General features: G+C 34.8%; 2 protein-coding genes across 2 annotated transcripts; one reads left to right on the top strand and one right to left on the bottom strand.

The window, feature by feature from the left end:
- Nucleotides 1-618: 618 nt before the first annotated feature.
- LOC110462248 (1-aminocyclopropane-1-carboxylate synthase-like protein 1) lies at nucleotides 619-13266 on the top strand. Its single transcript, XM_021516133.1, has 14 exons — nucleotides 619-767; nucleotides 1148-1335; nucleotides 1609-1668; nucleotides 4250-4320; nucleotides 4765-4834; nucleotides 5990-6056; nucleotides 7258-7352; nucleotides 7819-7893; nucleotides 8136-8236; nucleotides 8510-8639; nucleotides 8844-8985; nucleotides 9228-9370; nucleotides 9753-9906; nucleotides 10460-13266. Exons 1-14 carry the CDS (start codon nucleotides 737-739, stop codon nucleotides 10495-10497), a joined length of 1365 nt encoding a protein of 454 aa, XP_021371808.1. The 5' UTR covers nucleotides 619-736; the 3' UTR covers nucleotides 10498-13266.
- Nucleotides 12247-24820, bottom strand: LOC110462247 (histidine ammonia-lyase-like). Its single transcript, XM_021516132.1, has 22 exons — nucleotides 24441-24820; nucleotides 23818-23884; nucleotides 22102-22132; nucleotides 21470-21544; nucleotides 21141-21213; nucleotides 20757-20823; nucleotides 20556-20593; nucleotides 19887-20012; nucleotides 19269-19408; nucleotides 19034-19081; nucleotides 18088-18139; nucleotides 17845-17940; nucleotides 17335-17430; nucleotides 16800-16858; nucleotides 16491-16571; nucleotides 16079-16144; nucleotides 15830-15908; nucleotides 15394-15480; nucleotides 14949-15083; nucleotides 13970-14078; nucleotides 13713-13782; nucleotides 12247-13462 (listed from the first exon to the last, which is right to left on the bottom strand). Exons 1-22 carry the CDS (start codon nucleotides 24670-24672, stop codon nucleotides 13319-13321), a joined length of 1971 nt encoding a protein of 656 aa, XP_021371807.1. The 5' UTR covers nucleotides 24673-24820; the 3' UTR covers nucleotides 12247-13318.
- Nucleotides 24821-26609: the final 1789 nt, after the last annotated feature.

Raw genomic sequence — 26609 nt, 5'->3', positions numbered from 1 at the left:
TATAATTAAATAATATTTTTATCACTATTTCTTTTGTTACTTAAATATCTTTTTCATTTAAAGTTTCATGCTAGGTATTTCTAATTCGTTATCCGTAGTAAGCCAGATTTAACCTTCAATGTTACCGCTAAACTGATATGTTTCGAGTGACTAATTACTACACTTTCACAAATAATAGTGAAAACGTTATTTGCCATAGAATTATGGTACGAACTTAAAACGTAATAAATTGCTTAACTCGATCACCCCTGAAGACACATTTGAACTCTTCCAATTCAAAGGTAAATTTAGTTCATTGTGATATTTCAGGGGTGACTGTGTTTAGAAGTAAGTAGTTTAATGCTGCACAGCAACTGCGTCTTTATATCAAAATAGCCCCATACAGCTGGGTCATTTATTTAATTGGGTTTGAGCGGCATGTCCGCTTTCGGTGACCGCAAAACATTTAAAGGAACTGAGAGCCGAACTTGTATTTAACCCGGATTGAACTCCCACATGGATTCTTACATAACTTCGTTAAGTCTGTGCGTCATACATGTCATACTGTTGTCGTAGCTCAAGCAGGATATAGTGATTTGCAATTTTTGTATGTTATACCAATGATAACATAAACGTGAATTGCCGCCGATCAAAATGCTGTTGTTGTTTTTTATTTCATATGTTCAACTTCCTTACAGTAGAGAAAAATGATTCCAATCTCGAATGATATAGTCGATAGAATTTGCCGATCCGCTTTATGTTAAATAATATTATTAGCGCTGTCAACGGTAAGTATTTTTCAAAAAGGTCGATTTTACATAATGCAAATGAATTGTAATGATAACGTTTAACGGGAGGCTTTCTTTATTAAACGCATATTGCATACATCAATAACTAACGCAAAATACACTGATAAAATATTAACTGTTGGATGGTAATGCAAAATCATATCAGCAAAGTGGTCATGTGAGTTAATATCCATTGATTACATAACGTTTACATAAAGTAAACATAACATTATCATAATTTTTTTGTAACAAACTTGTTTTTTTCGCCTGTGGACTTATGACCAGATAAGTATAACGTTGCAATCGCCATACTTAACTGCATCCTGCACAGTGCTACAGGTATGTGTGAAAAACTAGTGTGTAAGCTGTGCATTTTTCAGATAAGAGCTATTTCACAAACGATAAGTCTGCGTATAAGGATTTGATATCAAACCACAAACTGCACCTACCCAACATGGCGGGTTTGTTGTCTAAACGGGCCAACAAAGCCTTGGGGAATCCGGATTTCTTAGTACGTTACCTCCTAGAAGCACTTGGTAATGCATACGACCTAACAGACAACCCTGGTGTAAGTATACGTCATAATTAATACACTAGATGATTTAATTTTGTGTTATAAAAATATTTTTTATCTTAAATAATCAACTGAATATTTATATAAATCTCTCTTATTGTCCTTATTGTCACAAAAGTACTTTGTCGAACATGTTTGGAAATAATAATCCACGACACATTCGGAAAATGTCAAAGGCTTATGGCGTAATAAGGATAGACTTGTTTTAGTTTTGTGATTTTTTTTATAATAAGCATTTATAAATCTTACGTTATTTTTGAATTGCAGGGCATAGTCAACCTTGGTACGGTGGAAAACAAAACATGTGAGGACATATGGCTGAAAAAGGTAAATACATATCTAAAACTAAAATTTCTCATATCCCACCTAAGGTATAGCAAACTTATATGAGACCTAATATAAAAGTATGCCTCACATTTATAATAGCCTGTCTGATTGGATGATATTGATCCCATGACGAGGCAATAAGATAGTATGTGGTCATCAAGTGATCAAGTCTCTCCGATAATATTTTCCACAATCGGAACCTCTTTAGAAAAAATGGGCAAGAGCCACCGCAACCGAGTTCTAAATGATAAGAATGACGCGTCAACCTAATCGTCATTATTATTGGATTATTGTTTAATTTGGCTAATAAAATATGTATTGCTCCTGTTGTAGAGAAACATGATTCTTTGTTTGTCCTCGATTACTCATGTTTAACTCGTGCTTTATCCTCGTGAACATGATTAATCAAGGAGAAACATAGAATCGTGTTTCTTTACCCAAGTGCAATTAATGTATAGCATCGCTTTTTTACTGCTTTTTTAAGAAATTGATGTTTTAGCAAATGTTGTTATAGTCCTTTAACGCACATTGCTATTGATGACAAAATTTAAAAAGCCAGGTAGGGCTTAATGTGAGTTTGTCAGCAATAGAAATTTGTGGAAATCAAAATCTATTGAAAATAAACCATGCCTCTGCCTCTTGCTACCTGTTTGAAGTTTAACTCACAAAGTTTGCAATGCATTTGCATCCGGGTTGTATATATATTTCATTCTCCTATTACATAAGCATGTATCGATCCTTTACCCCTATGTGGTGTTTGGACTGTTTATAAAAAAAGGGAAGATAGGCATACCTGGAAACCTATTCATGGCAATAAAGGCATACCATTACGTGTGTTTAATGTTTGCATGGTGTTTTTGTCCAATGGATAAATGTAAAAGGAATAATATCACATACACAAGTAACGAAGATAGATTAAGAAATGAGGTTATCAACCGATTCAAGTAAGCGATTGAGGTTCAAATAGGTCAACATTAAAGAAGGTGTATCGCCTATTCTTTAAAGCATGTTTGATATGCATTTTGTTGTTGTAATGCATATAAAACAGGTAAACGCTATCCGAACAGTGTGTTGTTACGAAGCTATCTAACTGGATTTGATAGGCTTCAGAATTCCATACGGGTGGTCCAAAACCTAATTGGCGGCACGAGGTTATTCTTTGTGGTAAAGGACATGTATGTCTTAAAATTCTGTTGTTGTCAGCTGTTTCTTGGACTACATATTCTGTAATAAATTATACATTAACAACTATACCTTTACCTATATCGTAAAAAGCCTGAAAGAGGTGGCAGTGTGGGTGGTCAGGTTGTACAATGGTTTGTCCACTTGCCTTTCACAAGGCGGCCGGGATTATGAAAGGTCGTGAAGAGATATTAAAGGGCCATTTGATTGACCATGTTGGCTTTCTCATGCACGCTTCAATTGTGGACGACCCTACCACAAGTTTGGGTAAAGAATAGACCTGCATGTCTGTTCCAAGCAAAATCTAGATTTTCTTCAGTGTCATTGCTAAGGGGACATTGAAGAAACCAAGATTGGTCTGCTGCTTGCAATATTTGAGACCTTTTCTTTGTACTTCCTACCAATTGTTTTTGCTTCTTAGCTCCTTCCATAGCAATGCCTCTCATTTGGCCTTGTCATTGAATATTCGCCCAATTGAGTAGGCAATGGGTTTTATCCCCAGGCCGGGACATACCAAAGTCCTTAAAAAGGAATTTGTTATTCACTGCTTAACGTTTAGCATTCAATGTGGTCGCAACAACTGGTTCACCCGTTTTCAGAATAATGTGACCGGACGGAATGCTTTGCTTGGGGTGTTCGGCTCATTTTTTCAAAGGGGTAGCACTCTAAACTCGGCATCAGATCCTCGCTATCGCTAGTAGGCAAATACAACAGACCCTGCCTCCAGCACACATACATACATGCAAACATGCACAACACACATGCTGGCACCACTTTAAATGACATTGGCTGTGAATAGGGCGTTTAGTTAGTAGTACCTAAACGTGAAAATAAGGAAATACAACCAGAAATCATTTGAAACTCATAAGAGTACTTACAGTGGCACCTGATTTAATCACGCTTGAACATTTCGATTACAGGCATTTTATTTTGTTGATGTAAGGACGTCCGAAATTATATAGACGTGTGTCATGCGTGATGTAACCGTACGTAACCGCTTTGATATCAGGACGTCAGGAATGACATTAATGTTTGTCATGTATCCATAATCAAAAATATATTTCATCGTGCTGATATTAGGATGTCAGAGGCTATATCATTCAGAGTCGAACAACAACTTATTTATATTAAAGTCAAGTTGTCAATTATTATCATTGTTTATCTATACATCAACATATCTTATGATCAGACAACAGACACACTTTTTTTGTTCCGACTTTGCCACACATTCGCATGTGCACACATACATTACACACATGGAGGCACGTCCTCAAATGACCTTGGCTGTTTATAGTTTATAGGACGTGAAGCAAACTAAAATCAAACCAAATCAAAACAAAGCCGACGTATCGTAATACGTTCCCGATATTCCACGATTTGTTATAAGTTTTATGTTCAGGTAGAGGAATTGGCACCATCAATTGTCGAGAAGTCATCGCTGTACTATTACAACTTATCGGGACTTGACACGTAAGTTTATAAAATAAATACTGGCACATTTTACTGAAAAATAGCTGTGGTTGTTCCACACACATATTCTGATATGAAAACCTGCAAAAGCGTCGCTTGCTTTTTCGTGTTCGCCTGTTTTAACGACGTTCGTTGTAGTTACATGTTCAATGATGCAATATTTAGGTTGCAAATAAGATACAGTTTTCAAAGTTTCATATAAATTGCATATTCATTCCTTTATATGCATTCTGTTTGCAACAAACATGTACTTGACCGGCATGGTTTTATTGATGATGGGAAACTAACAAAGGTTAAAACACCAAAATGGTAATGTTAGCTTCTGTTCATATTGTCAAGTTGTAATATTAGCATGGTATTTGAATGTAGAAGTGAAGGTTTATCAACATGTTTGACAATATTTCGTGTAAAAACTTAATTTTAAAACAACATTTGATGTTACAGACTACGTCGAAGCATTGGCGAGTTTTTGGCAACTAAGTTAGAACTGCCAAAGCCTCTTGATCCTGAAAAGGTATATCTATTTATCAATTTTTCTTCTTTCTTTCTTGACTATTTTATTTTTGTATTTACACCGTACAATTATTTACATTAGTAGCATGATGTAGAAATTCATTAGTCTTTATATCAATTAGTAAGCGATCTGCAATTATATTCTATTTTGGAAAATATTTATTTTCGCAATCGGTCTTCACATTACGTTCATCCGTAATGTCGGTTCGGATATTCCCCCTTTTGAAATATATACTGATGTATCCTATCTAAATACATATTGATATATCACTTTATTAAAATGCATGCTGACATTGACCTTATTTAAATTTCTTTATGAATTGTTGTCACCTTGTAATAGTTTATGAATATATCAGATGTCCGACTACGGAGTATTGATTATAATCTATGTTCAGTCTCGTTACTATATTTCAACTACAACAGTTGTTTAGACCGATTTTGATTTCCACCGTTTTGGTCCCTTACATCACCGATAAGTCCTAGAAGGACGAAACAGCTTGATTACTTTTGTTTTAGGCGTACAATCTCTATTACCAATTTGTATAGGTGCGATCACATATTGGTGTCTTTTTTATCTGTTAAGATACCCGAGGGTTGCCGTAACTTGATGGTCACAATTAATCTCGTTTGAGTAGCGACAAAGCTCATGATATACACATTTTACTCACAGTTATTTCGAAATGAACCAGCACTCCTCAAACTTTAGGAATTCATATAATTAAGCTGTTTTACGGACCCGATCTCCCATTCTGTTTCAACATTATTATGGAATTTATATTCCCGCTTCTTTTGGTCCCCAGCATCACCATTGAGACACAGAAGGAAACAGCTTTATAGCGCAGTGTAATTACTATTGTACATATTATATCTATTAACATTTTTATAACAATAACATGTTTTTGTCTCAAGTATAACCTTCAGATAGAGGCTGGAGTTAGTCATATTCCGTAATCATATGTTAGATATCCTTTGTTTATAAAATGATGAAAAGTTGGGGACCAATGTACCATAAATCCAACAATATGATTTATTTAAATAGACACCACCTTAATTAATAGTACACAAATCTTCCTATTCCAATATTTGTGTGTTATTGCTAGATACCCAGTACCGCTGTCTGTCAATATAGTTGGAGTCACATTCTTTTTACTTTTAGATAATCCTACTTGATGGAGTTACCGCTATACTTAACGCTGTAGCACTGGCAATCGCAGATGAAGGCGGTAGGTTACTACAAACTATTACAATGTAACTGGCGACGTCATAGTTGTCCAGGTTGTGTGTTACATGTACTTGAACAAAGATTATGTGCGGTAGGGATATCAAAAAGTATCTTCGCTGGAAAATAAAGTCACCATCGGCAAAGATGATAAAATCATATCATAGTTAGATAAGTATAATAGGTAGCATGTGTTTTATTTTTTCAAACGACATTTACATATGAACAAATACGCTATTCATACTGGTATTTGACCAGTAATTTTTCGAAAAGGCAGTATCAACATATATCTTTAATAGATAAATGAACCTGACTGATATTGTATTATTCAAGGTCAATTGTGTTAAAACATACATAGTTAAACAGCATTTTCAAACGAACCCAGACACCTATAGTGTTGATTTGTTGCATGCAATTGCTGGGATGAAGGTTTATGAACTTGTTTGCCTTTATTACTTACAATCAACGCAGACTGTCAAATATAGTAAATTTTTCAAACAATTTCTAATGAAATTTGAGGAATAGAATTGTGATTTTTGGATTCTCTTCAGATCGTTTAAAACTTCATTTTATCCAAGTTCAATATCACTGATGTTAAATTAAAAACAAAATAATGATAATAATACAGTCGTGATATTTGTCTCAATTAACTTGAAAAAGTCCTAATATTAAGTGATACTAAACAATATCTTTAACCCTCATCTAAAGGAACAGTATCAAACTATATATTCCTTCTAACGTGGCTTGAGGCTGAACATCTTGACTGGTTAAATGTCAATCTAGTTGAGAAGAAATGCAATCCATTTTAACTCCAGCATTTTAGCATTTATATTTCAAACGCAAAATACTTCATGAGCGATAAAGGCCGCTTAGAGTTTCGCTTACTTGTTAGTATGCTCCAAGTTACCGGGATTCGCATAAATCATCAGTCTTTGATTAAACTATTAAAAATAAATATGTCCATGACAGTAACAATTCAGCTTAAAATTGACGTGTTAATATGTTTTAGGTATGCAACTGGTTGATATTTCGATTTTACTCATTAAGTTTTAGTTGCTAGTTTTCATTTTAACTGAATGACATTTTACTTTTAACTTGTTAATTTGTGTTGGCTTTTTTCATTTTACGTTTAAAGACATTGTAATTGTGGTCCGTTTAAAGCCAGCATCTCTGATTTTACAGTGTTTCTCCTTCAATATCCATAGATACCATATTGTGTCCAACGCCCTCCTTTGGACGTTTCCTTAACGATATAGGAGATGTGGCTGGCGTTCGTTTCTACAAAGTTCCAATGTTTGAGGTATCACCTACTTGAGAATTATAAATCTACCAATCAAAGCATTTCCACTAATGCAATTCCATGTCATGGTATATGTTGTTTAATTATCTATTTTAATGAATTAAGTTTTAAATACCGCATGTAAGAGATATGCACTAACTTAATACGAAAAATAATTCATAAATAATATTATTTTAAGGATCCTTCCCCACTGCATTAGCCTCACATTTATTTCGTTCTGGATACAACTGTAGTGGCGCTACTCTCTTCACAAAGTTGTTGATTTCATTTTTGGTTATTTCATCTTTATTTTATTTTTATCAAAGCTCCCGCAGGTATGAGTTTCCCTACCAAAATGATATATAAAAGCTATTGTCATCAATGGCAAAAAACATTGATATTTATTTTTAAAAGTTTAGGCAGTGGTACACGGATCCTTAATGTCACCTAATCGAAAATATAATACTTCATATATTATTTTTTCCAGGAGTGTGACACTGGAGATGCAGCCGAATTCCATATAAGTATCATTGAAAAGTACTATAAACAAGCTGTAAGCGAGGTAATTAAATAACGGGGTTTGATAAAGTTTTTTGGGGAACTTGGAATTCAAAATCGTCTTTTCTTCAAATTTGATGAACATATGTTCAATATTCACCAGTTTGATTTATTTACGCCATTCCGTGTCAAATTTATTTATATCATTATGATCTTGATAACAATGATTTTTTTATTACAATTATATGCACATGATAAAAAAAATAGTCATCTGCATCTTTGAAAACAATCGTTCTTTTCTTGCAGGGTCACACCGTGAAAGGGGTTATACTGTGTAATCCTCAAAATCCTACAGGAAAGGTTTACACGAAAGCCGACGTCTCCAGTCTACTGGACTTTTGTGCAAGGTTTTAAATAGGAATATTGCTGTATTATTTTTAATCTGATCTAGACACTCCGTGATTGTTTTTTAATGTTTTTCTAATTTTATGTTAAATATTAAGCTGTATATTTTAATGATATTGGATATTAATTCTGGAGTGTACAATAGAAAAACATCGTATGTTCATTGTTCAGGTTTCTCTGTTTTAAGCTTATCTATATCGAGACGTTTTTATTTCCATCCTAATTTTCCCTAACTTCTGTTCAGTAAAGGATGCGTTGTATATATTTTGTTGTAGTAAAGAAATCCACATCATTGTCGACGAAATATATGCTCTGTCGTGTTACGACAAACCACAGTTCACCAGTGTACTTCAGTGTGATATTCCTGATCCGAATCGTACACACTTCCTGTGGGGATTCAGTAAGGTTAGTGTGTATCTATCTGTTCAAAAATAATATCTTGTCTTAACTTTTATCATAAGGTATTTACTATCAAAATAAAAATGTACCAACCTCATTTTGGAATACAGCAAAACAAGTATTTGATATCATTATCATAGGTAGTTATCAAGTTATCAACTGAAGTAGCCTAATCGTTTTGTTCACCTTATAACTGTATTCTGTCTGCAGGATCTGTCATTGTCAGGATACAGATGTGGGATGATATACACCCCAAATACACAACTACTGGATTACCTTCGAAAAGTTTCCATGTTCTGCACAATTCCTGCTCCTGTTCAGATCATTTTAAATGGCATTATTTCTGACACAGGTAAGTTCACCGAACATTTATAAATATTAATAGGTTTATATAACAAATTAAAAATCTAGTCTACGATCTAACATGGAAAAGAACACTGCCCTTTTACTGTAGGAAAGCAGGATCTTGATGATCAAATATTGACTACTGAAGTAGGGAGACAACAACTTATAAATCTTGTATTCTCCTGTTTCCTTGAGAATGATAACACACATTACAAACAACACAGACTTTTAAATCCGTTTTCGATTCAGAATGGCTCGACACAGTTTACTTCCCTATATACCAAAAGCGTCTTCGAGAAAATTTTGAAATCGCGCGTGCTGGTTTAGAAAAGCTTGGGATACCAGTCTACAAAGGAACCGCCGGAAACTACATCTGGATGAAACTAACCAAGGTCTGTATGTATTAGAACTAGGTTCGAATAACAGATAATAATTTTATTTTGGCTTTTCCCCCAATGTTATATTGTTTAGGTTATATCGTATAACTTAAAACACAGACAACATAAAAAGTGATAACGTGGTTAACCGCAATGTTTGATGTGGTATTTGTATTTCTAACTTCTGGCTGGTTGAAGTAGACATGCTTCACTAAAAATAGATTTGTGGTCATATAGGTTGAGGTTAAATGATAAGGAAGGTTTTCTTCATAGTCATACTTTCATCGTTACTGTTTTAATAAACTGTAAAAACATTATTTTCTTATAACAGGCAATAGTTTCATCAGAGTACAAATATGTTTTCAGTGAAACATATTATTACGTATTTATGTTGTAGTATCTACCAAACAAGACAACTGAAGAGGAAATCGCCTTGTTCCAAAAGATACTACAAGGCGGAGTGTACTTGTGTCCTGGTAGTGAAATGTTCTGCCATTACCCCGGATGGTTTCGTCTTACCTTCACCACTTACAAAGACCACGTGATAGAAGGTGACTTTAATTGAATCAGTATCTATTCTAATTTATCAATTTAATTTTCAAAATTATCATATCAGAAGTTGCATGACAAAAACATTCGTAAAAAGCAAACAGCTTATACAGATCCATTATATTTAATTTTTTACTTTGCTTTTGAAGAAACACTTATATTGGCATATCATCCAGACTGACAACGTCTTATCATAGTTAGATAAATATTAGCAATGACCATGTAAAGGGTACATATATTCATAGTATTTTTAGATTCATGAAATCTCATTAACAATGCGGAGCAAAGGTCGGAGTTTAAAAAAAAGTAAATGTCATAAGGCTGGTTTCAAAAGTCATGCTGATAATCGACTGCTTGGTGTATGATGCCCCTAGGTCAAGTGTATCCCAGGTGTATCAATTAACCGGTTGGTCTATAAGACACTTTATCCTTTTATTTCATTTCGCATTAGAAAATGAAATATTTTGGTTCATGTTGTTAACTTGAACATTTAATTCGAAAGTTGAACATATAAAAGTGTTTTATCTATTTAAATTTTAGTATTACCCATTGTAGGTTTGAAGAGGATGGAACATGTCCTGTCCACTTGTTGATTCCTGAGAGTATGCTGTGTTTCACGTCAGTTCATCGACATAAAGTATTAATGAATTGACTGTACCTTGGCCAAGCATGCTTTCGTAGGAAGACCCACATGAACATACCTAGATACTGCCTTAGGTTTGATCTTATATATGTACTTATAGCCCTCAAAATTAAAACAATCCTTTAAATTCAAAGATTAATAAATAAGTGTTGGCTGTTCAGGCAATGTCATTTCGGACAACATTTTGTTACAGGCTAATAATTCAAAAGCTGCTTTCATAAACAACAGCAGAGCAATAGTTCTAGGAAACTCATCTGAATTGAGTATTCTTGTACATCCGGTTTTCCTAGCACTTCCTTTCAAGTTGTCGTGTATCGCCACGTCCTTCCTAAGTTTACGCAATCATTATCCAATTTTATTGGCGGCCTCCTTGTTGCACAAACAGACGACAAGAACATTTACTGAACGCTCCTATCTTACTAAACATAATTTATGACAAAAAAAGCAAAGGACGATGGTTTGTATCATTTTTCTATTTTCATAATTGTGACCTTTTGCTATTGTGTGACACCTATTTATTTTGTGTGTGTGTTTTTGTTGTTGATAATCTTTGCCCGAATGTAATCATTATACTACATTCATACAATTACATAATTTATACATTTTGACCGGAGCTAATTTTTAATGAAGTAATGTTATAAGAAAAATGGCCACCATGAAGTTTTTGCTATTGAGTCATAGGTCACTATTTAATTTTGTTTAACGTTTTTATTTTCCATCATTTGAAAACAGTTTGTCGTGAATAGAAATTATTGAAACAAAGAGTTTGATGTCTTTATTGATGTTTCTTTCACTTTGATAATTTCCGTTGATCTTTATGAAAATTCGACCATGATTCTTACATCAAGTCTGTCTCTCTTGTTCTTCTATGCCACTTCAAACTATTGATACGTTTTTCAATGATGATCCCACCGACAATTTTTTTATATATATTTTTCGTTTGATCCTTAATCCAACACGATTGTCACGGTCTCTGATTCGTTAACTTTGTAACTACAATAACCTTTCAAAATATAACATAGACATTAATATTCCACAACTTCCGCCAAATTTGTAAGCGGAAATGCATATTTTAAATAGTTATCAGAGATCAAAGGTCACCATATGCTATATGGATTTATGAACCTACAAATTCTTCTTAAGTCAGGGGAGGTTTAGAATCTGAGACGTTAGGCTTTATGATACTTTATGTAAGATGACTTCTGTGATTGATCTCGAGAGACTCGCATCTGCCATGTACTCGTCAACTTAAAGTATTTGAGGAAGGAGTTAATGGCCTGTACTTAATAAACATATTAATCTTTATTCAGCATTGCTACTGAAATGCATGGATATATGTAACTAGCTGTCTCTTTATCATGCGACTCAAATAATCTTATTATATATATATCTGAACTTGCCTGCCGTTGTTATTTAAGATTTTTTAAACACCAAATCACGTGGTAACCCACATGGGAAATAAAAACACACAGTGGAAATATACGGGACTACTCACAAATAAGTTTCCGGAAAAACAACCCGATGCAACAATTTGATCAAATTACCTATACATATGCAACACTGGTGAAGTTAAAAGATTGTTAATTATCATGTTAGAAGATGAAAAAGATTAAATCGTAATTATCTCCCATAAAGTTAGGTGGGGTTTTCTTTTGTGGCGATTACCAAGTTGAAAGGGATGGACCGCAATGCATTTGTTTATATATATATATATCAAACGGAGAGTTTGAGTCCGAATCATGATCATAGTGTCCTTACAAGGGGAGTTAACTAGAATTGATTCTTAATTTGAGTTAACTGCCTTCAAACGGTTCTCAGCATGGTGCGATTTTCAGCACAGGATATTGTTTTCAGCTTTGAAATTCTTGTCCTGTTCACAAGTTCTGGAAAGCTAAGGACATATGACTAGCTGAATAAGAGGACTATGATAATTGTAAAAATATATTAAGTTGCCAGTCTTTCAAGTATACATTGTACATGGATCAAATTTATGTTTAAACATTCTTCGATAGAAATCAATTATGCAAACAATTTCATATATCCAAAAAGAAAATGTGCACAATTTCATTTATATGAAAAGGGATGTTTAAAGGCATTTCACTACATTTCAAAGATGACAAACGCACAAAAACCAAACCTGTACTATAGATTTTATTCCCTGGAAAATCAAAAGAGATACGTATTTTTATGATATTATGATGCAAGCATCCTGATATTTGATTTAGAAATTACAATTGAAAAGAGTTCGTGATCGCAAATGCTGCACAAAACAACAAGACAAATTATTCTGTCATATACAAAGACAGATTCATATCTTACACGCGTGTCTCATCACCTTTCAAAGTCGCACTCACAGAATGATCAGAACTACATACATCCCACTCCAATTCTCTCGACATTACAAACATACTTCGAGATACATAGTACATAATTGTACAATCCACGGACATAATTAGCAATTATGGTAGATACCACTTCATACATCGAGGTATATGTTACATATTGCGTGACAATGGTATCATGGGTATACTATGATATGTTTTGAAATTTATGGTACATTCTTCATGATTCGTGATTATGGAATAAACCACGGATACACATTATATTATTTTTTTATTAACACTGAATTTCAATCTGCAATTAAACAGAAATTTCTACTTTAACAAGTGATTTGTCAATAATTTTCTGCAGTTCAAAATAATGCAATTTGACAACATGTCATATCTCCAATTTACATCTCTGTGTGTGATGTTGCGGCACCAGGACACTAACTAACGTCGCGACATACTCGACGTTTTCCTTCTCTTCGCTGGAGGAGGTGCATCGGGGCCACTGGTGGTTGGGGAGAATACTCTAGTTTCAATAGACTGGAGAGAATGGTAGTTATCCATCATTGGTTTTGCCTTTCTCCAAACCTAGGATAAAACGTTATTGTTCATCTGATTTATATTAGTTTGCGGATGTGCGTACTTCCTTCAATAATTTATTTCTGTGTCAATTAAAGCACAAAATTGTCATTTGCACTAAGATTTCGATAAGAAATCAGAAAAGCGTATATTAAGTATTTTTTCATGTCTACTATGAAAAAATTGTTCAAGCAATTCGGTGTGAAGCATTAAATATATCATTAATTCGATAACACCACTTTGAACTAAATTCTATTACCTGTTCCTCTTGTAACATCTTCGTCACAGATTCAATATCAGGTGTCATGTAGCGGTCTTTATCCCAGGGTCTGAATTTTGAATACAAAATTGTAAAATTAGACTTGATTTTGCGAAAAATATTGCTTCGATGTATTTGTGAAATATCGCAATATCAGCCATTATAAGCGGTTTTTTCATGAAAAAATAAATTCACACAACTGCAAAATAACGGTTATGATTTGGTCACTGATGTATGTGTCTATATAATAACCTTACCCAACTTTAGTTCGAACCAACTTGTAGACTTCTTCAAGTGGAGGAGTAGATTTCAACGGCCGCAAGAACTCGATCGCCTGGCATGCTGCTAATAATTCTATCGCCAGCACTGGTACACAATTGATAGAATCATGTCATGGTTTCGTACAATGAAAAGTAAGGTCCATATGGCTAAATTCAAAATGACATTGTCGTGGCTTTTAATAACTTAATTATCACCCTACTTTGGTGTTACTATAATAGAACGTTATCGTTCAAAAGCAATATCATATTAACAAGTCTATAAAACCTTTTGGATTAATTAACGGATGATGTTTATATAATTATTAAACAATAATAAAGTCATTGCATTTAGGTAATTTTTGATTATAAACAACGCATACATAAAAATAGGATAACTCGAATATCACACGTATAGATTCGGAAAAAACATAAATGTATCAGATCTACCGGGGTATTAGACCTCTGAAAATATTAAATTGTTGCATATCCCAGCTGTGGTATTCAAAGAATATTGATTTAGAAAATCTCAAAAGAACTTTTGATAAATATTGACATTATTTCCTCAAAACTGTTTCTTTTTCAAAATATTTGATATCTTCACGCTATATATTAACATACCCAATAATAAACTGAAGAAACGCCTGCGTTCTCTTGGTAACCGTAGAGTACGCTCTTGAACAGATTTATTATTTCTCCTCAAGGTGTATAACCATTATCATTTGATGCTCTATGTTTCCAAGAATAATCTATATGAAAACCTGACAAAGTTGTCTGATTTCACAAATTCCTCTAATTCCTGAAAATATTAAAAACAAAAACAAAAAATTCACGATAGAAGTGATCAAATCTGGGCGTAAATTTAAGTTTTGTTGTGAGAAGCAAGTTATTTCCTATCCTTTAATCTAATACAATGGTTCACTTTTTTAGTGCTAGGGAATAAAATTATGTATAAAAGCATGGCGTAGGAGTCCCATACCTTGCTCAACATGTTCAACTACACGCAGACATTTTCTAGCGGCGAATCCTCCCATCGACACGTGATCCTCCGTCCCCGCACTCGTTGTCAATGAGTCGACAGACGCCGGATGGCACAAGACCTTGTTCTCAGAGACTAGTGAAAAATTTAAATGAAAAGTTACTTCGATAGATATTAAATACAGATAAATGCAGCTCGTGCTAAAGAAATATATTTCATGTAAACCAGGACATAATTGCATGTTTTAGGTAAGAGGGATATTCGGCTAATCACTGTTTGTGTTCACATTCGATATCCAAAATACTCGATAGCATGGTAAGACACATTAATTACGTTTAGATACTTAGTCTTGTACTTAGGAAATTTATAAAAATGGCAATTTCTCTTTTATCTGTAGCAATCTAACGAATATGCATACGATTAAATTATATTGCATTAACCTTACCCAAGGAGGCGGCAGTACAGTGGGCAATCATGAAGCCCGAGTTGAGACCGCCGTCAGGTGTTAGGAAGGCTGGTAACTCACTATAAGCTGGAAAAAAACATTTTCAATTTTAAACCTCCAATAACATAAGTTGTTGTTGGCATTTTGTATAATTTATTATAATAATGAAAACAACTCAAATAAACGTTTTACTATGAAACCACGGTGCTATATGTGCATTGCACAAAAAACACTTTTAACCGAAATGTGACTAGTGATATTAAAATAAACCATGGTAATTATCCATCGCAAATTTGAAAATTAAAAATTAAAATAATTCTTTAAGTCTTATAACATACAGATCTGACATAAGGAGCGTAGCAGGATTAAGCAGAAATAGTGAACTTTTCACCGGGATTTCTCTCGGAGTCTCTCTGTATGGTACGTTATACCTTACCTGGGTTAACAAGTCTCTCGATACGCCGTTCACTCATATTTGCGAGTTCATGAACACCAATGGCAAGGTAATCCAGAGCCTTAAACAATTAGGTATAAGAGAGTTGATTATACAATGTCACACAATCTAGGAGTATTAGAAAATGAACGGGGGTACCGAATCGACTAATGAATGCTCTTTGTGCGCCGATAATCTATTAAAATTGGAACTGCAAGATTTAATTTGTGAAAATATATAGTATTATCATACCTTTGCTGGATATTCTCCGTGGAAATTTCCCCCTGATATGATTTCTTCAATATCAGCAAAAACCATCTATTGCAAGTTTAAGGAGTAGTTTCTTCATAGATATAAATATCACATTTAATTCAATTCAATTTAATATAAAATCTCTTTCAGTATCAACACATAAAACTCAGAAATGTTCCATACAGTTCAAATACGGTTGTCTCTGCTCATAGGACCACCCCTTATTAACAATAAAATAATCAATGACACCACAATTTTTCACCCCTTAAAAGCAGTTTATATATGTATACTCTTTTTGAAGACACTCTCTGATTATAGAAAATTTTAGATTTCCTTTGAGTGGTCTCTGCATACAGTTAAGTATTTATGTCGTAATTCTCATTTTAAAATATGAGCTAGAGAAAATGGATACGGGGTTATCCGTAGCACTGTTGATTTCCGTTGTAAGAATTCCCTTCACAAATTCTATAGTGTCGTTCACTATTCCATGGACCTGAAATATATTAAATAATTTAACAATGATAAATTAAGCTCTATATTTCGCTATACGGTATAACTTTAAAACAATTAATGGTTCCCTGTAAGTTTAACTTTCCCTTTTTTCGCTTTCCGTTATGAGTCATTACAATGGCGAATGTCATTGCACAGTTTACTTTACGTACTGTATTTCTACTGAGAAGGGTGAAATTAACACCAGGCGTTTATTTCATTATACGTTTACCTGAGGACAACAGCGAAGAGTGTAGGCGTCCTGAACCTTATCGCAGAATCTATGGCTAGCTGAAATGGTAACACAGAAATATATTCACCAGAATTTAAACTGAAAATTTTATACTGTTAACATGTTTTTGTAACATTACGAATGACAACATTTGGATTACCCCGTAACCTCAGATAAATCTGTATTTTTTGTTTTGTTTTAAAAACTGCGTACAGATAATCGTTCGACGTACATTTACATCAAACTTTTGCCCGATTAGCCCTCTGTCATGCGGCTGAATGTGTCGTGCCTTTGACTATTAGTACACAGTATGGCTTACAAAGCACTTACAATGTAAAAGGCGAAATCAACACAGTGCTTATATTGATTTTGTATTTCCTTGTATATATTTGTCAAGTATCCATTTCATAACACACCAATATAAGTGGTAATTCTGACAAAATATGATAGAATTAAATGGTTGGTTTCAAATCATATGCAGGAACATGCTTGTGTCCATTAGACACGTTTACGGTATCCATTTTAAGATATGTACCAGCAATCTCGGATGGGTGTGTTTCGGAGTGGAGAAGCGATCGTAGTCTTCTGGCGACCTTGATTTGACCCTTGTGTGGCCGGACCTCATGTATGTCTGCCAAACAGAAAATAGTTATAAATTCTTAGAGATATTTATATCATTAATGAGAAATTAAAAAAATGAGAAATTAAAAAAACTGAATTGCGCTACACCACAATAACTTGAGGTCATAGAAAAAATGGAAATGGTGTCATGACAATAATAGAATGAAAGCCACAACTAAAAGACTGTACTTCATTAAAGACTGTACTTCGATTAGCTCCAAAAAGATTAAAGTTATTTCAGTGATGCATTTATCACAATCAAATTATGAAGGTTAAGAAATGCTAACTTTTGTACAAGTGTTTTAATGCTGACCCGTATGATAAAATGTTTCTTCAAGAAAATTGGTAACATTAGTTCTATCCGGAGTTGAATGACCTATTGTATACCTGGTGAAGGTAATATTGATTTAAACCATAGACTCACTGCTATCAAATGCTCTAGTTGTGCCCTTCAGGACATCCAAGGTGAAGGCCGCGACGATATCCGCCTGTCGTGCGATAGCTTCAGCTCTCTCCACCGCTGTAACATTACATAACTTAGGACATCACATTATTGTTACGACAAAACATTTTCTTATTTCATTGCAATTACTACATTTTTTTTCTTTTAAAAATGCACAATTTTGTCAATGGAAAACTGTTAATTTTGAATTGTATCTCTGCCTACCTTCCGAGCCCAGTCCGGCTATAAGCTGTGTTCCGTTGATCAATGCAATACCCTTGGAAGAGAAGTTGAAAATTTACATATATTGTCCAATCGCTGTGCATTTTTAATATATTTTCACGCCATAATACTTTAATTAGCATAATCATGACATATTCTGTTCTTTTCCTCATATATCTTTGACAATAAGGGGGAGGGGCTCAGTATTAACAAATTGATATTTCGTGAATATTTAATGCATATTTTATATATATTTATAACAAAAAGTTCACGAGATTTCTTTCTAGAATAGCTGTCAATACATTAAAAGATAAGACAATATACAACGGGTGCATATTTCACTAAATTTTAACGGTATTCTTATGGTAAATATTATGTACTTATATCAGCACATTCAGAAGCATGGCCATTAATGTAACACAGTCAATGTTACGACGTTGTGTAATTGGTTACGTATATCGGTGAATCCAGGATTACATAAATATGATCTTCAAGTCTCAACTGACCACCTTTGAACGTACCAATAGATCATAATCGGGTATACATATAACCTAGAAAGGAGATAAGGAGAGACGAGCAAGAGACGGCGAGGGAAGAGACTAGAAGGGCTAGGGACGTTTAATACCAACGACAGAGACCGATCCCCACACTTGAGATTAATAAACTTCTAACCAACCATCAACTCGTGCAACTCGTGTTGTGCTACACCATGGTGGTAGTAAAACCCTATCAATCAAGGTACGCAAATGACGCAAAAAGGTGGAAAATGTAACTAGTTACGTACCTTCCAAAAAAAAAAAAAAAAAACTTCAATTTATCTCTATCCGTTATTAATTGTTAGCTAAAATGTTATACATTCAATAAAAAAAAATAAAAAAAAAAACACCTTCAATTTATCTCTACTGTTATTAATTGTTATCTGAAAGGTTATACATTCTATCATACTTACCTCCTTTGGTCCTAATTTTACAGGCTCTAACCCGTTGAATTCCAGAACCTGTAAAGAATAATATCCATTATGTTAATTTCTTTAACTTAGCAATTCCATGAAATATTGTAGTATCTGTTTTGTTTTTAATATTACTTTATATTACCTTAAGTTAACACGATAAAGGAAAAAAGCGAATAGCTCGGTCTTGCATTACATGTAGTCCTAATATTTCCTTTTCTATTCATGTACTTACATATTTTGCATCTGCCCAGCCACTTTTTGGGCTCCACATTTTGCCCTCCCCCATCATGCCGAGAGCGAGATGGGACAATGGGGCAAGGTCGCCACTAGCACCCACTGTCCCTTTTTCGGGCACAAATGGCAAACAGGAAGCTACAAGTGCGAATTGGTACGTATAAACAATTGAACCAAATGTAGCACATCTCGTTTACTTTACATTATATCCAGGTTTGCTAAAATTTGGATAACTAATGTATCAACAACTCAGTGTATTGAAATTGATCATAGACTCAATATCTATTAAAAACAAATGCCAAATAAATGTTGTCAGAAAGAAGGGTTGGCAATTATAATTAACATCCCATAGCATAATTGTATAAGACAGCTAATGAAATATGCCATCTGTAGTATGGGTAGTTTTTTGTAATACCTATCCCGGTGTTCTTATTGCAGTAAATTATCTCTCTATCCCTTTTCTACAATTTGTTTACGGAGCTTTCTCTGTTGAAACACCTTCCGTTTATTCAAAATTCTCTGTCTTACGGTCTTAATTGCGTTTAACACCGTAACGACTTAACGCACAAACATTCTGAGAGAATGGGTGTAAAAATTACAAGGTGTGAAATCCTACCGTTAAAAGCAGCAATGTATTTTTGCAATGTGTCCATGGAGATGCCACTGAAACCCTTCGCTAACACATTGATCCTTAGGGCTAAGACCATGCGAGTTCTCTCCGGGGTGAGCGGGGGACCAACACCTGAGAAAAAACACAGGTTAGTGGACCAATAAAAAAATAACCAAATTGACACATGGTATGAAAGAAAGTTTTGTAATGAAATTACTATGATAATATGATAAAGAATGTATGCCATTAACCCCAAACCCACAGAAATTCTATGTTCTATTGATTCAAAATAAAAATAAAATGGAGCAGAATCTCCACTGAATTACGTTTTGGTCTAATAATCACTTTTGCCGATGAGCGTAAACGTGTCTTTGACTTTGAGCGTAAGATACAATAAGCGGTCTAGATATGTATAAAAAATGATTTATTTACCCGATGAATATTACCTGAACATCCCAAAGTCTCAAAAAGGTAATTGTAAGCAGACACTAGAACAGTATATTATAAGTATTTTACTATTGAAATCCTTAAAATATAAAGTAATTAACCGCAAAATTTCGGACCTTCTTGAAATGATTTCTACTGCTTAATCTAACTATCATAAAAAGTGAGAAAAAAAATCAAATAAGCTATTACGTCGATGAAATATATTGTATTACCGAACAGCATACTCACCAGCAGCGTGAGAGCGAATAAGATTTTCCTGCAGTTCTCTAAAATATTGAGAAAATCAATTTAACAAAAAACAGTGACTGATTTATGTTATAATGTACAGATACAATAACATGTTAGGTATGTTTATGGGAGTTGCCTTATTAGAATCAGTATAGTACTATAGCTATAATATACTAACACGACATTAAGATGCATACTTACATCAGTTTTGACCTTTCAATGATTGTGTTAGCGAATTTTCCAAACCCAGTAGTAATGCCGTACACAACTATAAATAAAAAACAGGAAAGACAATTAACATAAAATTGTATTTGTGTATTAGCCCTTTTAACCTCTCTTGTGTTGATGGGCCGTTGAGCATGATAATAATCGTGAATTGTAAGGTCATTCTTTGAAATGTACTATTTTGTTTTTATTTAACCTTTGATGTGTTTTTTTCCATATCACTAATAAAACTTTTAAATACTAAGTCATTTTTTTCAAAAAGTGTTTATTCAAATGCACATTAGGATATCAGGTATACAGATATATCCATCTTATTTGTAGTTTTGAAGCCTTTCATACCTTAACTTTTATTCGACTTACCTTTATTGGAACTAATGATATCCTCTAAAAGCTTTCTGGCTTTGTTGACCTTCTGTTCAGACTCAACCGTCAGCTTCAATAACAAGTACAATTTAATATGCACATGTACCATTATGAATTTTGTATTTCTATAAAGTCCGCGTTTGATGACATGTTGATGAATTACTCCAGTTATGGTGAACATAATGTGAGAGAAATGTAATGCTTGTTCATCTTCCAAGATAGACGGTGCAGTGTATATGATTCAACAACTCATAATGCATGACTGAGGTGGACCAAACACACACTATTATGTATATGCCTTTACGTCAGTATGTATGGTGCTGTACCTTGATGCTGTAGTAGCCCTTCCCCAGTCTGACCAAATCGTCTGTGGACAAGCTGTTACCATCCAATGACATCACCTACAGGGCAAAATGTAAATGTTTTACAAAAGCTAATAAACTACATTATTGTACTTAACACCGTTCTTGCTCAACCTTTGGGGTTTGTTTTGGACAGAAATGTTGTTTAGGGGTCTTTATGATGATACTTGCCAGACATTCGATAGCCATAGCCTATATGGTCCCTGAAAATCATATTTAAAATAAAACATGTGGCTCTAACTCCTTTTAAAAAAAACTAGATGGATACCTATTTGTGGAGTAAGTACATTGTCGGTCATAAAGGTATGGTTTCACTTTCAGATGTATCAAAAGGAATACGGAAATATGTTTGTCGAAGGAAAAATTAGTATTTACTATTCAAATTGATGGGTCTCAATGTCTCCCATAGACTTCTGTTTCTGTTTTCTGTCATGTTCATTCAAAAGTGCATTTGGACATGACCTTAAGATAATTCAAAACGTTTATTTAAAGACGCCAACAAAATTAGGAGAATTTGTCATGGTGTCCTCAAATGTGCAAACATGTAATCTACACATAGATAATGATGTTTGTAAAACAATGACAGTGTAACTTACTTCCTTAGCAACTTGGACACTTTCCTTTGGTCTGTGTTTCGGTCATAGAAAACAATCACTGAAATATCGACTATGATGTAGTTGGACATTACATTTAAAAACATCCGGAAATACAAATAAGATATAATTACAAAGTAAATGCATGTTAAAAAGTGGTTGTGTGGTGTAAGTAGGCATTTTCAATATCATGATAATTGGCAAGATTATAAACTTGCAAACATTCTGCCGAAGAAGTTTAAAGCACGGCCTTTGATGACTTAACGTTATGCAGCTGTGACCGACTAGTGTTGTACTATACAGTTTTTATATAGACATATTGGAGTAAGTCACTGCCAATATCAAAGACATGTTTGAGGTCGTTTGTTACCGTTATTATTTGATACTCTCCTGGTTTTGAGAACAGAAATCAAATAACAAGTGCCCTATGGCGAGTGCCACTTGTAGTGTCCAATGACAGGTGCCACTTGTAGTGTCCTATGACGGGTGCCACATATATTGCCTAATGACGGGTGCCACATATAGTGCCCAATGACGGGTGCCACATATGTAGTGTACTATGATGGGTCCCACATGTAGTGTCCTATGACGGGTGCAAAATATGGTGTGCTATGACGGGTGCCACATATAGTGTCTAATGACGGGTGCCACATATAGTGTCCAATGACGGGTGTCACATATAGTGTCCAATGACGGTTGCCACATATAGTGTCCAATGACGGGTGCCACATGCAGTGTCCTATGACGTGTGTCACATGTAGTGCCCAATGACGGGTACCACATATAGTGCCCAATGACGGGTTCCACATGTAGTGTTCTATGACGGGTGCCACATATAGTGCCTAATGACGGATGCCACATTTAGTGCCCAATGACGGGTGCCACATATAATGTCCTATGACGGGTGCCAGTGTAGTGTCCTATGACGGGTGCTAAATATATTGTCATATGACGGGTGCCAAATGCAGTATTCTATGACGGGTATCACATGTAGTGCCCAATGACGGGAGCCACATATAGTGCCCAATGACGGGTACCACATATAATGCCCAATGACGGGTGCGACATATAGTGTCCAATGACGGGTGCCACATATAGTGTCCAATGACGGGTACCACATATAGTGTCCAATGACGGGTACCACATGTAGTGCCCAATGACGGGTACCACATATAGTGCCCAATGACGGGTATCACATGTAGTGCCCAATGACGGGTACTACATATAGTGCCCAATGACGGGAGCCACATATAGTGCCCAATGACGGGTACCACATATAGTGCCCAATGACGGGTACTACATATAGTGCCCAATGACGGGAGCCACATATAGTGCCCAAGGACGGGTACCACATATAATGCCCAATGACGGGTGCGACATATAGTGTCCAATGACGGGTACCACATATAGTGCCCAATGACGGGTACCACATGCAGTGTCCTATGACGGGTGCCACATATAGTGCCCAATGACGGGTGCCACATATAGTGTCATATGGCGGGTGCCACATATAGTGTCATATGAAGGGTGCCACATGCAGTGTCCTATGACGGTTGTAGTGCAATATACAATATGAAAATTCTCGAAGCGCATGGTTTCTCCTCCATCTTGCTGTAAGGGTTCATGATGTCTTTCCTTTTTTTTTGGTATCTCCTCCGTCCCAGATTTTCTTAACTATTTTGCTGACGTTATGTCATATATTCTTTTTCAAAAGGATACATTTTCTCCTCCCAATAGACGGGTTCAGCAGGTCCTGTGGCGGGGCTCGACATGTCACTTTCAAGGACTGTAAACACGAATGCATGTAGGTACAAATTGAGTTCTAAAGAGATGATGATAGACCATTGATTGATAGCATAGAGCAATAAAATGAAAATCTTTGCTTTAATCGGACGAAAACTTATTAAAGATTATTCTAAATCTGTAGCATTATGAATTTCTTCGCGTACGACGAGATCACTGCGTGAATAGATAAAAAAAAATCACATATTACACATATGTAGAGCCTTATTCTTGTTAGGAATGTAAAATAATATACTGTATCAATATACCCAACCAACCATAGAAACGTGATAAGTAATGGTGTATGTATTATTAAGAATGAACAACACGAACAAACACGAACCGTTTACAGTTTTGATTCAGCGCGTTATTTAGCGATTTTTTAGAAATATAAAACAAATGGCAAGGCAGAGTACGCAGTTTCGAAGTTTCAATGTATTAAGAGAGATTTTATAAGAAATGTTAACTGTCGACCTAAATTCACAATTACTCTATCACAGGAATATCAGGGTCCGAGAAAATAGCTCTGGTTATACGTAATACGTACTTATAGTACTTACCAATTGTAACAAAGTCACTGTCGTCGAGAACATCACGGATTGAGTCGTCAGGATCCAAAATGGCTCCACCCTTGGCTTTTCGTACTTCGAATACTGTTTCTTCGGCGTGGCCGGTGTTACACTTGGATTTGTAGTAACGACGCAAGGATTCCTCCCCAAGCCAATTCACCTTTTCTGATCCCTTACAGGGAACGGCGAACCAGTCCCCGTGTACACGCACAGAAAGTTTCATATTTCAATTAACTGTTAGCTGCCTAGTAAAACGGTTTTAGTTGCCTAATTTAAAACTTTCGGTTCTTTATCCCTCCACTGTGAATAATTGAAATGCCACAATATGTGTCTTCCAAGTTCAAAGATAAGACCTGCCCGATTAGATTGTCATATCAAAGTTTATAACTTGCCTTAAACAGTAAACAATTATAAATAGGTCGCACGTCGCTATCTGAAGGACATCATCATTGAAATTCCATTTTCAAGTCGTGTGATTCCATATGGCTTCTTTCTCATCCCGATAAGAGCAATACTACAGTTGTGCTCTTGACCAAAATATCTGACAAATCCTTTGTATGAAAAAATTGCCTAGCGGCACTATTTGACCATTATATAACGGAACAAAAAAAAAAAAATGATATTCTATCAAAAGAAACACGTTCTATAACAAGCCAACTTAGCATAAGAAAATTGCCAAACTGATAAATAGGATTATATAAGATATCTTTTGAAAAACATCTGATATATGTGTCATTTTTTATGAGATACCACGTGTTTATAAGATATCTTGTTTATATTATAACTTTTTTAACTTTGATGGCTGTAAACATGATTACATGTAGTTACCAAAGGCTCTGGTATCAATTGAATTCTGATGGGAGGATTAAGGAATTAATATATACAGCATTAATTACGATAAGATGGAGCTCCACTTCTGGTTCACCACACAGTGTCCATATGTTAACAATTAAGGTCAGCCAGGGGTTAAAGTTTGTATTTAGCAGCCATTTTTGTGTATCACTTATCAAATATCAATCTGCCAAATACCTTTCGTCCTCTTTGCATGATTTTCAAGGACTGTTGAGTTCTTTTAGGTACATCTATGTGCCGTTTCAATAAAGCTTTCCTTACGAGAGAGAGTATCATTTAAACCAATATATTTATTTATTCTATTTTTTGTGAAGCTTACGAAAAAGATTTTCCTCCCCGGACCCGTATTCATGAAACCGTTCTCATGCTCAAGCATGGCTTTTGTGCTCAAACCAGCTTTCTTGTAACTCACCTAAAGCATGTCAACGATCAAATTAAAAATCAATTGTAAATATTGAAAACATTATTTGGCTTCAAGTCTCTTCAATATTTTCCCAAAACTTTGACAAAATAACTGTAACAATAAGTTAGGCTTGAGCACAAAATCCAGGCTTGAGCATGAGAATGGTTTCATGAATACGGGCCCTGGATACGCGTTTTAAGGAGATGTAGGAACGTTGTTCTTTCGTCATTATTATTGTACTCTTGTAACGCTGCATTCATGTACCAGGTAAGACGGTCTTTCTGAAATTTATTGATACAGTATGCCGAATGATGCATGTCATTACAATTATGTCATCTTCTATGACTATTTCATTTTCTTTTTATTGTAATTTGTTTTATATAGTCGGAGATATTGTTTTATAAAGCGGGTAACCAAGCAGGGGCGAAAATATATATTTACTGCAGTGAGGTTAAGGAATGCGCAAATGGCCAAACTATTGTTAGAAAGTGGTACACTGATCCCATTATTCGGAAATATTTACATTCTGTATGCTTAGACCCATTGACAAAAATTACATTCATAAATGCATAACACAGGTGTTCATAGAATCTCAGCACGTGGGAACTGATAATAACCTGATCACACTGCGTAGTAACACACTACAAAAACTACTCACTCGGAACGACCGACCTAGATGCTTAATTCTTACATCTTAAAATATTATTGAACTGTGCTTTGTGAAATATCCACGTATTCACGTGTCCTGTGCTACAAATAAACATTGAATATGGAACTACATTTTGTTGTGTTATTGTTGTTGACGGTTGCTAAGATCTCTCACGATAGTGTCACATTTCCCCGCGAAAAAACACTGTTCTCGCCACTGCGTTGCACCCGTGTATAAGCAGGAACAAACCCTGTTT

This window comes from Mizuhopecten yessoensis, unplaced genomic scaffold (assembly GCF_002113885.1).
Source record: "Mizuhopecten yessoensis strain PY_sf001 unplaced genomic scaffold, ASM211388v2 scaffold10765, whole genome shotgun sequence".
In the NCBI taxonomy this organism is placed as follows: domain Eukaryota; kingdom Metazoa; phylum Mollusca; class Bivalvia; order Pectinida; family Pectinidae; genus Mizuhopecten; species Mizuhopecten yessoensis.
Note: the sequence above shows the minus strand (reverse complement) of the source record. Positions and strands in the feature narration are given on the sequence as shown.

Bases quoted from the DNA above. Each gene is read 5' to 3' on its own strand.
- LOC110462248 (XM_021516133.1), top strand. From the start codon at position 737: ATGTTAAATAATATTATTAGCGCTGTCAACG. The intron at 6,057-7,257 runs GTAGGTTACTAC...CAATATCCATAG, and splicing joins GGCAATCGCAGATGAAGGCG to ATACCATATTGTGTCCAACG. The intron at 7,894-8,135 runs GTAATTAAATAA...CTTTTCTTGCAG, and splicing joins ATAAACAAGCTGTAAGCGAG to GGTCACACCGTGAAAGGGGT.
- LOC110462247 (XM_021516132.1), bottom strand. From the start codon at position 24,672: ATGAAACTTTCTGTGCGTGTACACGGGGACTGGTTCGCCGTTCCCTGT. The intron at 21,214-21,469 runs GTACAGCACCAT...TTGTTATTGAAG, and splicing joins AGGGCTACTACAGCATCAAG to CTGACGGTTGAGTCTGAACA. The intron at 15,909-16,078 runs GTATGATAATAC...TAATTGTTTAAG, and splicing joins ACGGAGAATATCCAGCAAAG to GCTCTGGATTACCTTGCCAT.